Below are 14,023 nucleotides of genomic sequence, written 5' to 3' on the forward strand. Positions count from 1 at the left end.
TGCCCCTGTTATGCAATTTTCCCAGGTGGCACATTTTTGTGGCCTTGTCTTGAGATGTGCATCTATATGTGGTGCTTAAAAACCCACCGTTAAGCTGGAGGAGCTCAGCCCGGATTTTCAGTGTCCATAGGAGATCAAGATATATTCCCAACATTTCAGTCCTGAGCCCTTCTTCAAGGAATGAGCCAGATACAGGAACTCTTAGAAAAGGCACTTTCAGGTGGCCAAATGCCCCACTTGTAAAGCCGCATATAATGGCAATATGGGCTGCCGGAAGGCCACCTGAATGCGCAGGATGCGCCTGCCAAATGAACTTGGTAACCCTCCTCCGAGAGGGATAATCGGCACAACACAGAAATGCTGTGGTGCCGGGTGGAGGTGTTTGTTGTGTTTACCATTTTTGTTTTTGTTCTGCGGTGTTCAAGTGTGGAGTGTATTTGCAATGTGATTTGTCCGTTCCATGGTTTACATCTAGTTTAAACATAATGTGAAATGTTTACATTGCTATGTCGAACTCAGATATTTATGAAGCAATAAGATTTCTCAAAAAATGTTTTTTATTACATTTTTGACAAGCACACAAGTCTCATTTATATGCAACCATTACTTCACGAGAACACATCACATGCCAGGCAGTAGGCTCATGTTGTCGCATTGGGTGGGGAGGGTGGAGGGGGGAACAAGTTGTGGAAATTAGGAGCTAGGTGGCAGGGTCATACCCTTACAGGATGGACAAAATGGCAGAATGGATGGCCTGGTGCCCATGGGCTGCTGATTGTGACAATCTGTGCTAATGGGTGCAGGACCATCTGCTTCAACCAACGTCCACTCTGACAGAAAGTCTTCCTTGTTAATCTCACATATATTGTGCAGGACACAGCGAGCAAACACAACACCTGGGACTAAGGTGGTAGAGATATCCAGACGGTTGGACAGGCACCACCGGCAGCCATTTAGACGGCAATATGCATGTTCCACCACTATCCTTGCAGAATTAAGGGCCTTGTTAAATCTTTGCTGATCCAGATCCAGTCCTTGGTGCTGTGTGAACCCCTTCATCAGCCAATTTCGTAGTGGATATGCCAGATGACCCACAAGATGCGCTGGAACCTCCACTCCATTAACATCCTTGGACACCTGCAGGCACAACAATGGAGAATGTTGTTAATTCATACACATGACCGTTGACACAATAAGCATACATAAGATTAACACATGGAGCTTTGTAGGGTGAACACTCACGTCAGGTGGGAAGTGGTATCCGCCCTGGTCCTCTTCCTTTCTATACAGAGGAGAGTTGGTAAGCACTCGGGCATCATGGGTACTGCCCGGCCAACAAACACATCTGAGAAGCTGTAACGTGAATGGAAAGCACAGTGAAGTGATAGACATTGAGATGTGATGTGATAAAGACCAATAAAGGCTTAGCTCACCAGAATCTGTGGTCGACCACCGCTTGCAGAACCATTGAATGCCAGCCTTTGCGATTGTAGTAGGCTGCAGCATGCAAGCTGGGGGCAATAATGGGAATATGTGATCCATCAATGGCACCGGCACACATTGGGTATCCCCTTTGCACCAAGCTGTCATTGGTCTCCTGGAGACGTGTTCCAATGGGCAGGGACATGAGACGTTTACCGAGGAACTTCGTCAAGGCGGCCGTCACCACCTGCACCACCATGCACACGGTGCTGATGCCTATTCCAAAGATGGGACTGATGGATCGATACTCACAAGGGGTGGCATACCAGCGCAGAGCCACAGCTAATCGAAATCCCGGCTCCATGGTTGCTGCGCCTCGTCTATGCGGCTTCAGGTGAGGTTCTTAGAGTTCCAGCACGAAGTGAAAGGTGCCATGCGACATACGAAAGTGTTTCCTCCATTCAGCAACATCAAATTTGGTGTGGTCATTTCTCCAGAACTCAGTGCCCTGGGATCAGTTCAACCTCCAGAGAGACCCATGTGTCACTGACAAGCATCATTCACCTTCGTCTGTGAACAATGGTGGGCGAAACCTCTGAGCAGAAACAATTTCAAGCTGGCACTGGAAGGTGTTGTTAAGGTTACTGAACGCTTACTGTAGCTTTTGACAATTCACATCTGATAGGTAATAGACTCAATCAGCTGTGTTTGGGCGGGAAACCAATATATGAATGGGCTGCCTTTTGGAGGTTGGGACCCTGTTGGGAAGAATTGATCATTGAACCCTGTCTGGAAGATTTGCTGGCCTAAAGACTTGTATTTTCTCACCCACTCTGGAAGCCTGTGAGTGAGTAAAACCTATACTGGTTGTATTTTCATCGGAATTTATAGCTATCCTATAAATACAAACTTCTCCATGTCCGCCACAAGAGTGGGGATCTCCCAGTGGCCACCTGCTTCAATTCCCCATCCCATTCTCTTGCTGACAGCCTGTTCATGGTCTTGTCGTGACTGCAAAAGGTGGTGCTACTGAAATGAAGCACCTCCACACAGCATGAAGTGAACCAGTAACTGCCTTTATATGAACCTCTCGTGCTGCTTTTAGGGGACGACCTCATTCCTCTCTGGGGTGCGCTGGTCTAGGGGAGTGATGTCAGTGCGTTGCGGAGCTGCTGCAACCAGGATGTGGCGACATCTCCCAGGCAACATGTGTCACCAAATGCATGCTTCTCATGAGAAGGGAAGGGGGGCCTATGCCATCTTGTACCAACTGACTGGGACAGCGATTCGGCCCGCCTGACCACATGGTCGCTCGGCCTGCTATGAAAAACCTCATCCCTATCACATCCAATTAACACCTTTTGTTGGGCTGGATTTGTCCCCTAACCAGAATTCTGAGCCTTTCTGAGATTTCCTGCTTCTGGGTTATTCTGTTTATTCCTTGAAGAAGGGCTCAGGCCTGAATGCTGGAAAGAATAGCTGAGTTCCTTCAGCATGTCAGTGTGTTTGTAATTATAATCACAGCGTCTGCAGACTTCTGTGTTTCACTCATCTTTATTTGTAATACAAAGAACTGATGTTGGCAGTGGTGGTGGGGAGAGAGTGGGGGGTGGGGAACCATCTGATGGCATCCTCATTAGTACCTGGACCTACCACTTTGTGTCAGCCTATCCCAACAACTGGGAGCTACAACCCTGCGACAGTTCCCATAGAATTAGAGGACTAACAGTAGATCTGTGTGGAAAGAACAACCTTAGCTGCTTCTTGCCCTTTCGTGTAAGACTTTATTCGTAATAAATGATCGACCACAAAAAACCCTGTTCCAAGTCTCTTTCAGCCCTTAGTATCATGTCCATACATTCCCATCATTGAACATTTTACATGCGCTCTCTGTTTGCACTCGGATGGTGAGTGGGAGCAGTTCCTTTGGTGCTTCAACCTTCTCCCGACCCCTGCACAGAAGCTGTTCTTCATCCTGCTGATGCTGGTTCTGATCCTCCTTTCTCTTCCTTGATGGGAGCAGCTGAGAGATGCTGTGGGCAGGGTCAAAGGGCTTCTCCAGGATTTGGCATGGCCTCTTCAGACAAGGATCCTGCTAGATCACACTGATGGGGAAGAGGGAGACTCCAGTGATCCTCTCTGTTGCTCTGAGGGTCCTGTGGATTGACTCCAATCCATTTCTCTGCAAGGACCCTCTCATCCAGTTTAGTTTGTACTTGTGTGGTGTTTCAAGGTCCCTCGGCCTGACGGAGATTGCCGATTCTATCGCATCTGCTGATTCCAAACGACCTTAGTTCCTCCGTCCTGTCGGGTCGGTCCGATTTAATGTTTCTCATCTTTTGTTTGATTTTTTAAGATTGCGTAGTGGATGTGTGTGGGGTATAAGTGCATGGGTGCTTGTGGGTGGGTATATGTGTGAGCATGTGGCGTGTGTAAGAAGGGGTGTGAGGGACAGTGTGTGTGTGTGTGTGTGTGTGTGTGTGTGTGTGTGAGGGAGTGGGAGTGTCTGTTGGCATTTGGGTGTGTGTGGTAGTGTGTGTGTGCGTGCATGTATGTGGGGGTTTTATTTACAGTGAAAAAGTATATACAGAATATTTACAATATATACAGAATATATACAGAAGAGTGAACAAATATATACAAATATATCAACGATCAAATATATACAGAACATATGTACATAGCACAACATCGACGTCAAATGAAAAGAACTCGACAAAATTATCTCACTTATCGAACACGTCCCTGATATAAAAGCACATCTACCAATTTGCCCCGAAATAGTTGGGGTTGTGTGTGGGATTTGGGATGTGTGTGTGGAGTTGTGTGGAATTGTGTGTGTGTTTGTGGACTGCATGTTCGGGTATTGGGGTGTTGGATGGAACGTGTGAGTGGATGTGTGTGGTGTGTGTGGGTGAGATTGTGCGGTGGATGTGTGTGGGTTATATGTGCATGGTTGCTTGTGGGTGGGAATGTGTGTGGGCGTGTGTAAGAAGGGGTGTGGGGGAGGGTGTGTGTGTGAGGGTGTGTGTGCAGATATGTGGGGCTTTTGTTTACAGTGAAAAAGTATATACAGAATATATACAATATATACAGAATATATACAGAACAGTGAACAAATATATACAAATATATCAACGATCAAATATATACAGAACATTTGCACAAAGCACAACATCGACGTCAAATGGAAGGAACTCGACAAAATTAACTCACTTATGGAACACGTCCCTGATAGAAAAGCACATCTTCCAATTTACCCCAAAATCATTGGGATGTGTGTCTGGAGTTTTGTGGGATTGGGGTGTGTGTTTGGGGTCTGCATGTGGGGTTATGGAGGGAATGGGTGAGGGGTTGTGTGTGGGGTGTGTGGGTAGGATTGTGTGGTGGATATGTGTGGAGTGTATGTGCTTGGGTCCTTTTGGGTAGGTATGTGTGTGGGCGTGTGTAAGAAGGGGTGTGAGGGAGGTTGTGTGTATGTATGTGTGCGTGTGGGAGGGTGTGGGAGTGGGTATGTGTGCGTGTGTGCATTTCCTTCTTTTCATTTTCCATAAGTGAACAAATATATGCAGACATTTGTACAAAGCACAACATCGACGTCAAATGGAAGGAACTCGACAAAATTATCTCACTGATAGAACATGTCGCTGATATAAAAGAACATCTTCCAATTTGCCCCGAAATAATTGGGGGGACCTATCCTGAACGATTTTCAGAACCTTTCATTCTAAATCCCGACTTCCAGACCCATATTATATTCGTCTAGGAACAAAGTCTACTTTAAATACAAGAATCTGGTTCGGAGACGGGATTAAGGGGAGAGGGAGAAAAGAGATTCTATTGGAGTGTGGATGTGTGTGTGTGTGGGGTCACTGTGGGAGTTGTCTGAGTGTGTGGATTGAGTGTGTGGGAAGTGGATGTGAGAGGTTTGTGTGGGGTGAGTGTTTGGTAAGTGCGGGGATGTGGGGTGTGTGTGTAAGTGGGAGTGTGTGTGGGAAGTGTGTGTAAGTATGTGGGTGTGTGGGGTGTGTGTGGGAATTGTGTGTGGTCTGTGTGTTGTGTGGAGTCAGTGTGGAAGGTGTCTGAGTGTGTGGGAAGTGTGTTTGTGGGTGTGTGTGAGAGGTGTGTGTGGGGTGTGTGTAAGTGGGAGTGTGTGGGTTGTATGTGAGGATTAGTGTAGGGGGCTGTGTGGGGGTGTCTGAGTGTGTGGATGGGGGGTGAGAGTGTGTGGGATGGGTGGATGGGGGTGTGGAGGGGAGTGTGTTGTGGGGTATGTGTGTGGGAGTGTGTATGAGGGGTATGTGTGTGTGGGTTATGTGTGGTGTGTGTTTGTGAGGGATGTGTGTTTGTGGGGGGTGGATGTGTAGGGAGTGCGGTGTGTGGGGGTGGGTGTGTGTAAGGTGTGTTAATGTGGTGTGTGTGTGTGAGGGATGGGTGTGTGTGGGAAGTGTGTGTAGATGTGTGTTTGTGAGAATATGTGTAGGGGGCAGTGTGGGGGTGTCTGAGTGTGTGGATGTGTGGGTGGGGGGTGAGAGTGTGTGGGATGGGTGGAGAGATGGTGTGGAGGGGTGTGTGTTGTGGGGCATGTGTGAGGGTGTGTGTATGAGGGGTGTGGGTGTGGGTTATGTGTGGTGTGTGTTTGTGAGGGATGTGTGTTTGTGGAGGGTGGATGTGTAGGGAGTGGGGTATGTGGGGGGTGGGTGTGTGTATAGTGTGTTAGTGTGGGGTGTGTGTGTGTGAGTGATGGGTGCGAGAGGGGTGTGTGTGGGAAATGTGTGTAGATGAGTGTTTGTGAAGATAAGTGTAGCGGCTGTGTGGGGGTGTCTGAGTGTGTGGGTGGGGGGTGAGAGTGTGTGTGAGATGGGTGGGTGGGTGTTGTGGAGGGGTGTGTGTTGTGGGGTATGTGTGTGGCAGTGTGTGTGGGTTATGTGTGGTGTGTGTTTGTGAGGGATGTGTGTTTGTGGGGAGTGGGTGTGTGGGGAGTGGGGTGTGTGGGGGTGGGTGTGTGTATGGTGTGTTAATGTGGTGTGTGTGTGAGGGATGGGTGTGTGTGGGAAGTGTGTGTAGATGTGTGTTTGTGAGAATATGTGTAGGGGGCAGTGTGGGGGTGTCTGAGTGTGTGGATGTGTGGGTGGGGGGTGAGAGCGTGTGGGATGGGTGGAGAGATGGTGTGGAGGGGTGTGTGTTGTGGGGCATGTGTGAGGGTGTGTGTATGAGGGGTGTGGGTGTGGGTTATGTGTGGTGTGTGTGAGGGGTGTGTGTGTGGTTGTGAGGGGTGTGAGTTTGTGGGGGATGGGTGTATGGGGAGTGTGTGAGGGGTGTGGGTTTGGGGTGTGTGTGGGGGTGTGTATGTGTTAGTGGGTGTGTGTGGCAGGGTGAGTGTGTGTGTCAGTGTCTGTGTGGGGCACCAACGTATATAGGACATGGCAAGCATTGCATGCGCCCCCACCCCGCTTGTCAGCGCTACTTCCATCCCCATACTTGTCAATGATGACGTCATCTTGCACCCCTTGACACATCAGCGATGGCACCAACCTCCCTCCCTCCATCAGCGATGGCACCAACCTCCCTCCCTCCATCAGCGATGGCACCACCCCCCTCCTTCCATCAGCGATGGCACCAACCTCCCTCCCTCCATCAGCGATGGCACCAACCTCCCTCCCTCCATCAGCGATGGCACCACCCCCCCTCCTTCCATCAGCGATGGCACCAACCTCCCTCCCTCCATCAGCGATGGCACCACCCCCTCCCTCCATCAGCGATGGCACCAACCTCCCTCCCTCCATCAGCGATGGCACCAACCCCCCTCCCTCCATCAGCGATGGCACCAATCCACCTCCCTCCATCAGCGACGGCACCAACCCCCCTCCCTCTATCAGCGAAGGCACCAGCCCCCTCCCTCCATCAGCGACGGCACCAACCCCCCTCCCTCCATCAGCGAAGGCACAACACCCCCTCCCTCCATCAGCGACGGCACCAACCCCCCTCCCTCCATCAGCGACGACACCACCCCCTCCCTCCATCAGCGATGGCACCAATTCCCTCACCCACACCTCCCCATGGGTCAGCGACTGCACCAATGCCCTCACTTCCACCATGGGTGCTATTTTGGGGTTTGTGTGTGTGGGGAATTTGGGTAAGTCTCTGATGTTTGGGGATGTGAGTATGGTGTGTATGTGTGGTGGGTTAGTGTGTGTGGTGGGTTAGTGTGTGGGGTGGATTTGAGTGTGGGGGTTGTTTGTGTTTGTGTGGTGTTTTTGTGTGTGAGTTTGTGTGTGTTAGGGGTTTTGTGCTTGTGTGGTGTTTATGAGTGGGGTTTGTGTGTGTGTGTGGGATTTGAATATAGAGAGTGTGTGTGTGGGTATGGGATGTGTGGCTTGTGTGGGGTTTGCATATGGAGGGTTGGTGTGTGTGTGTGTGTGTGTGTGTGTGTGATATACGTGGAGGGAATGTGTGTGTGTCTGTGTGTGAGCGCATGAGTGTGGGGGAAATATGTGTGGGGTGGTGTGGGTGGGTGGATTTGCGGGTTTGTGTGTGAGGGGGTTGTATGAGGGAGTGTGTGTGTGGGCGTATTTATGGCTTGTGTGTGTGTGTAGGGGTATGTGGTTCGGGATGTGTGTGTAGGGCCATGTGAGTGGGAGTGCATGTGTGAGGGACTTGTGTGGGAAGGTGTTTGTGCAGGGTCGCATTAGTGCGTGTGCATGGTGGGATTTGTCTGGCAATGTTTGTGTCAAGGGTGTGAAGGGTGTGTGTGCGGAGAAATAAGTGTGGCAGTGCATGCGAGGGAGAGAGTGTGTAGGGGGCATGATTGGGAATGGGTTTGTGCGTGGGTTGTGTGTGCAGGGGTGTGAATGCGGTGGTGAATATGGAGGGGCGTCCATGTGCTGGGTGTGTATGTGGGGTATGTGTTTGGGGGATGGGTGGAGGTCTATGAATGGGTGTGTGTGTGGTTTGTGTTGGGTGTGTGTGGGACGGGTATGTTATTGTTTTTGTGGGGAAGTCTGTAGGGTTATGATTGTGTGGGGTGTGTATGTGGGGAGTGAGTGGGGGATGTCCATTGGGGCCATGTTTTTTGGGGCAGATGTGTAGGGTTGTATTGTGTGAGTGTGCGTGTATGTGTGTGTGTAGGTGGGTGTTGATTTTGTGTTGGTTGTGTGTGGGAGGTGGTCAAGTGTGAAGGTGTGTGTGTTTGGGTGTGTGTGTGAGAGGTATATGGGGTGTGGGTGGGTGTGTGTGGGGGGGACTGTGTGTGTGAAAGGATGTGTGTACGGGTATGTGTGTGGGAGGTTTATCTGTGAAGGGGTTGTATTGTGTGAGTGTGCGTGTATGTGTGTGTGTAGCTGGGTGTTGATTTTGTGTTGGTTGTGTGTGGGAGGTGGTCAAGTGTGAAGGTGTGTGTGTGTTTGGGGGTGTGTGTGAGAGGTATATGGGGTGTGGGTGGGTGTGTGTGGGGGGGACTGAGTGTGAGAGGATGTGTGTACGGGTATGTGTGTGGGAGGTTTATCTGTCCAGGGGTTGTATCGGGTGAGTGTGAGTGTGCGTTTATGTTTGGGATGTGTGGCTGGGAGTTGATTTTGTGAGTTGTGTGTGGGAGGTGGTCATGTGTGAAAGTGTGTGTGAGGGGTGTATGTGGGCGGTGTTTCTGGGTTGTGTGTCGGGGTATATGTGTAGGTGTGGTGTGTGGGAAGGGGACTGTGGGTGCATTGGGTGTTTGTGGAGTGAGGGTGTGGAAGGTGTGTATGAGTGTCGAAGGGTGTTTGTGTATATCTGTCAGAGGTTGTGTGTGGGGGAGTATGTGTATGGGGGATATGTGTGTGTGTGTGCGCAGAGTGTATGTGTGGGAGTTTGTGAGCGTGAGGGTGTGTTCCTGGGATGTGTATGTGTGTGTGGGGTGTGCATGTGGGAGGTGTGTGATTGTGGGGGGTGTGAGTCGGGGCTTGTATGTGTGGAATGTGTGTCTGGGGATGTGTGTTGGGGGTTGTGTGTAGGGTGTGTGTGTGGGAGGTGTGTGATTGTTGGGGTATGTGTCTGGGGTATGTGTCTCGAGTGTGTTGCAGTTTTTTCAGGGGGGGGTCTAGTGTTTTTTATTGTTGGTTGAGGGTTTTTGTTTAAGTTAATTGTGAAAGATTGGGTGCCATTGTGTAAGTTGTAATAAGTAATTTAAGTTTTACAATTGTTAATGTTAAGGGTTTAAATCACCCAATAAAAAGGCAATGTGTGATAGATTATATTAAGAAGCTAAAAGTAGGGATCGTGGCAAGATAGCGTAGAGTCTAGACATGTAATCTCGACCTCTCTGGCCAGATTTTTAAATACCTGTTTTTTAACCCTTTGTTTTCAAGTTTAAACTTTTTAAATTTTAGTTTAAAGTATCAAGCAATTATTATGGCCACTAATGGTAAAAAGATTAAACCTCAAGTTCATAAGAATATACATTTTCGAAGTGCTGAGGATCTGGGGACTAGACGACCTGAAACAGCCCCTGGCTCAATTTCTTCATTGCCTAGACCCCAAAGATTTCCTGTGCGGGCTGAAAAAAAATCTATTGCTACCAAATGAAGGATGGCGCTGGAATTACCCATTCCCCGGAAGAAGGTGCGTGTTCCCAAGAAGTAGAAAGCCTTTTGATTTCAATGGAGGGAGCACACAGGAAAATGTCTCCATTGTTGGAAATGCATCAGGTCGACGTCGATTCAATCCAGTTAAAGAAGTTTTGTGACATAAAGGTTATAAGTCTACTTTTCGTTACCCTGCAGTGTTGAAGGTGTTTTACGGAGTCTATCAATTTTGGTTTTTTGAAACTGATTGTGAAGCAATGATTTTTGCTGACTCATGGCCAGATATAAGAGGACAAAGACATAGTCCAGCATTATCTCCTAAAGAAAACTTTGGTAGCTCTGGAAAAGGAAGAAATGGCAAAAATGGGAAAAAAACAGGAATGGAAAGAGTCCAACTTCTGAAATGGGATTTTCAAGATTGGAGTCTTTTGGGTTAAAAGAATTTTCTTATTCCTTTTTTCTTTTGTTCTTATAATATTTTGATGTTACTGACTGTTTGGCTGGGCAAGGAGAGATTTGGACTTTCTTTACTAGTCATCAGCCACTGGTGGGTGACCCACACCCAATTTTTGTTTAGGGGATTACTACCTTTTGGTAGTTTTTTTTTTGGGGGGGGGGTTCTCTTTTTTTTTCCTTTTTCTTTATTTTTAAATTTTTTTTATTTTAATTTTTTTTTAGTTTTTAATTTGTGATTTTTTTATTGGAGGGCCTATATACATGAATTTGAGTTTTTATATAAAGATATTATTGGTATTTAGTAATAATAGTAGATATGTCAAAGTTGAGGTTTGCTACTTTTAATGTTCGAGGATTAAATAGTTAGGTTAAACGTAAGCGGGTCTTGGCATATATTAAGAAAATGAAAATTGATATTGCTTTTTTACAAGAAACACATTTGAATGTGAAGGAAAGCATGAAATTAAAAAGGAACTGGGTTGGGCATGTATATTCTTCTTCATTTAATTCTCAGGCTAAAGATGTAGCTATTTTGATACGTAAAAATGTATCTTTTGAATTACAATCAAAGGAGAAAAAGGCAGAAAAAATAAAAATTTAAAGAAGCTAAAAGTAGATATTGTATTTTTGCAAAGGACTCATTTGACAGAAAAAGAACATTTGAAGTTGAAGAGAGATTGGTCAGGACATGTAATTTTTTCTTCATTAAACTCTAAAACTAGAGGCGTGGTGATATTAGTTAATAAAAATAAACTTTTTGCTGTGGATTTTTTTTTTATAAAGTTGGAAGAGTACTGATTGTTAATTGGAAGATTTTTTTCTGAAAGTTGGACTTTAATGTATGTTTATGCACCAAATGAAGATGATCAGACATTTTTTTCAGGGACATTTTTAAATTCGAATCAGGCATATGGGAATGTGTTAGTCGGAGTAGATTTTAACTGTTGTTTGGATCCCTTGTTGGACAAATCTCCAAAAATTGTTGAAAGAACTAAAATGGCAAAAAGACTGTTTAAGATGATGGAGGATTTAAATTTAGTGGAAATTTGGAGGAAATTAAATCCAACTGAGAAAGATTATTCACTTTATTCAGCTCGGCATAATTCTTTCTCTAGAATAAATGTATTTTTGATTTCTGTGCATTTACAAGAAGATTTAATTTTGCAGAATATAAAAGTAGGTTATTCTCATATCCTTCATTAAATGTTTAGGGACTGAATTAACTGAGACAGCTTATCGATGGAGGTTTAATGAAAAGTTATTGAAGAGACCAGATTTCATTTAGTAGATGAGAGATCAAATTATTTTTTATTTACAAATGAAAGAAAATTCAGTTCAAAGTAAATTTATTTTGTGGGATGCTTTAAAAGCATATTTGAGGGGACAAATTATTAGCGATACAACTAAGAGAGAAAAAAACTATTTATTCGTAAGTTTAAATTTGGAAAAGGAAATCGAAGGCTTGGAGAAAAAAATTTAAAAAAATTATACAGAGGATGAAAGGATAAATTTATCTAAAGTGAAATTACGTTATAATTTACAAACGTATAAATATGAGAAAATGATGTTGGAGTCTAAACAATGTTATTATCAATTGGGAGAAAGAGTGCATATGGTTTGGCATGGCAACATAAAACTGAGCAAGTATCAAGGACAATTAATGCTATTAGGAAGAATGGAGAAATTACATAAATGAATACTGATGAATTTTTAAAATTTAATGAAAATTTATATATGTCAGAGGGTTATCAAAAAATGGATCAAATTGATTTATTTTTATCTAGTTTAAATTTGCCAGTGTTGAATGAATTTGAGGTAAAGAATTTAGATATTTTATTTACTGAATTAGAATTGAGAGAAGCTTTGCAATCGATGCCTGATGGGAAATCTCCTGGAGAGGATGGATTTAAGGTGGTGTTTTATAAAAAAATTAATGATTTATTATTTCCATTATATAAAGATGTTTTGAAACAAGCAACTAAAATGGATGTATTTCCAGAATCTTTCTCAAAAGCATTGATTACAGTTATACCTAAAAAAAGAAAGGAACTCTTTAAAAGTGTCACCTTACAGACCGATATCATTATTAAATGTTGATTATAGATTGGTGTCAAAAGTTTCAGATAATAGGTTAGTGAATTATTTGCCAAATTTTTTTACGTAACAATCAGGTAGGGTTTGTCAACGACAATGTAGTTAAATTGTCATCAGATAATATAGTTAAATTGATTTCATTAATTAATGCTAAAAACAACAAGATAATCAACCAACGGATATATCTTTGGATGCTGAGAAGGCATTTGATCGAGTTGAGTGGAAGTTTTTGTTTAAAGTATTGGAAAAATTTAATTTTGTTCCATTTTTTAGGGGTTGTGTTAGGGCTTTATATGCAGAACTTACGACAAGGGTAATAACGAATGGTGAGATTTCAAAATCTTTTAATTTATCTTTTCTACAAGACAGGGTTTTCCTCTTTCACCTGCTTTACTTGCTTTGGTGACAGAACCTTTAGCTCAGGCTGTTTGACATGATTTTGGTGTTAGAGGACTTAAATTGAGAGAAAATGAAAATAAAATTAGCTTATTTACACATGATGTTTTTGTATATTTAACTAATCCAAAAACTTCACTAAAATTATCACAGGACTTGTTGAATAAGTATGGTAAATTATCGGGATATGAGATTAATTGGGAAAAGAGTGAGGTTTTACCAATAGCAGAAGAAGATTTTATGGATTGTAGACAAATTACTAAATTTAGATGGTCAAATAAAATTAAATATTTAGGAATAGTTGTAAATAAAAATGATCATGAATTATTTATTTTGCATTATGTACCTTTATTAAATAAGGTTAAAATTGATTTAGATAAGTGGAAAGATTTACCACTGACCTTAATAGGAAGAGTGAATTGCATAAAGATGAACATTTATGCTCGAGCACAATACTTTTTTCAATCTATTCCTTGCATAGTTGGGTTATTCTTATGGAAAGGTAAATTATCGAGGGTTTCTTTCCAAAAATGGACTTGGCATTATAAATTGGGTGGTTTGCAATTACATTGTTTTTATAATTATTATGAGGTGGCACCGATGAAGTTTATTAATTGGTTATTTGATAATCAACAATCTCCTAGGTGGGCAAAGATAAAGATGGCTCAGATTTTGGAAAATAATATTAATCATTTCATTTATAAATGGAATCCTTTATTGTTACAAGAATTTAAATTATCCGTTTTTCGACATATAATGAATATTTGGTAAAATCGCAATTTAATTCTTGATTCTATCGGAATAGTTTCGATAAGATCACCATTATATCAGAATAAATTAATTCCCTTTTCATGATAGAATCCTTACTTAAAAGATTGGGAAATTAAAGGATTAGTGAATGTAATAGATTGTTTTGAAGCAGGGAGGTTTTGTTCATTTAAAAGGTTGCAGGAAAGATATGGTATTGCATCAAATTCTTTGTTTATTACCAACTTTGAGATTATTTAAAGAAGAATTATGGGAAGGAAATAAATTTACCAGGTCAAAAGAAATTTGAATTATTAATTGCAGATAAAGGTGAAAAATGCTTTATTTCT

General features: G+C 43.8%; 1 protein-coding gene across 1 annotated transcript; it reads right to left on the reverse strand.

Annotated features, from left to right (window-relative positions):
* Nucleotides 1-583: 583 nt before the first annotated feature.
* Nucleotides 584-6,962, reverse strand: LOC138750553 (uncharacterized). Its single transcript, XM_069912651.1, has 2 exons — nucleotides 1,243-6,962; nucleotides 584-1,137 (listed from the first exon to the last, which is right to left on the reverse strand). The coding sequence occupies exons 1-2, from the start codon at nucleotides 1,588-1,590 to the stop codon at nucleotides 694-696; spliced, it is 792 nt and encodes a 263-aa protein (XP_069768752.1). The 5' UTR covers nucleotides 1,591-6,962; the 3' UTR covers nucleotides 584-693.
* Between the last annotated feature and the right edge of the window lie 7,061 nt (nucleotides 6,963-14,023).

This window comes from Narcine bancroftii, unplaced genomic scaffold, assembly GCF_036971445.1.
Source record: "Narcine bancroftii isolate sNarBan1 unplaced genomic scaffold, sNarBan1.hap1 Scaffold_166, whole genome shotgun sequence".
NCBI lineage: Eukaryota > Metazoa > Chordata > Chondrichthyes > Torpediniformes > Narcinidae > Narcine > Narcine bancroftii.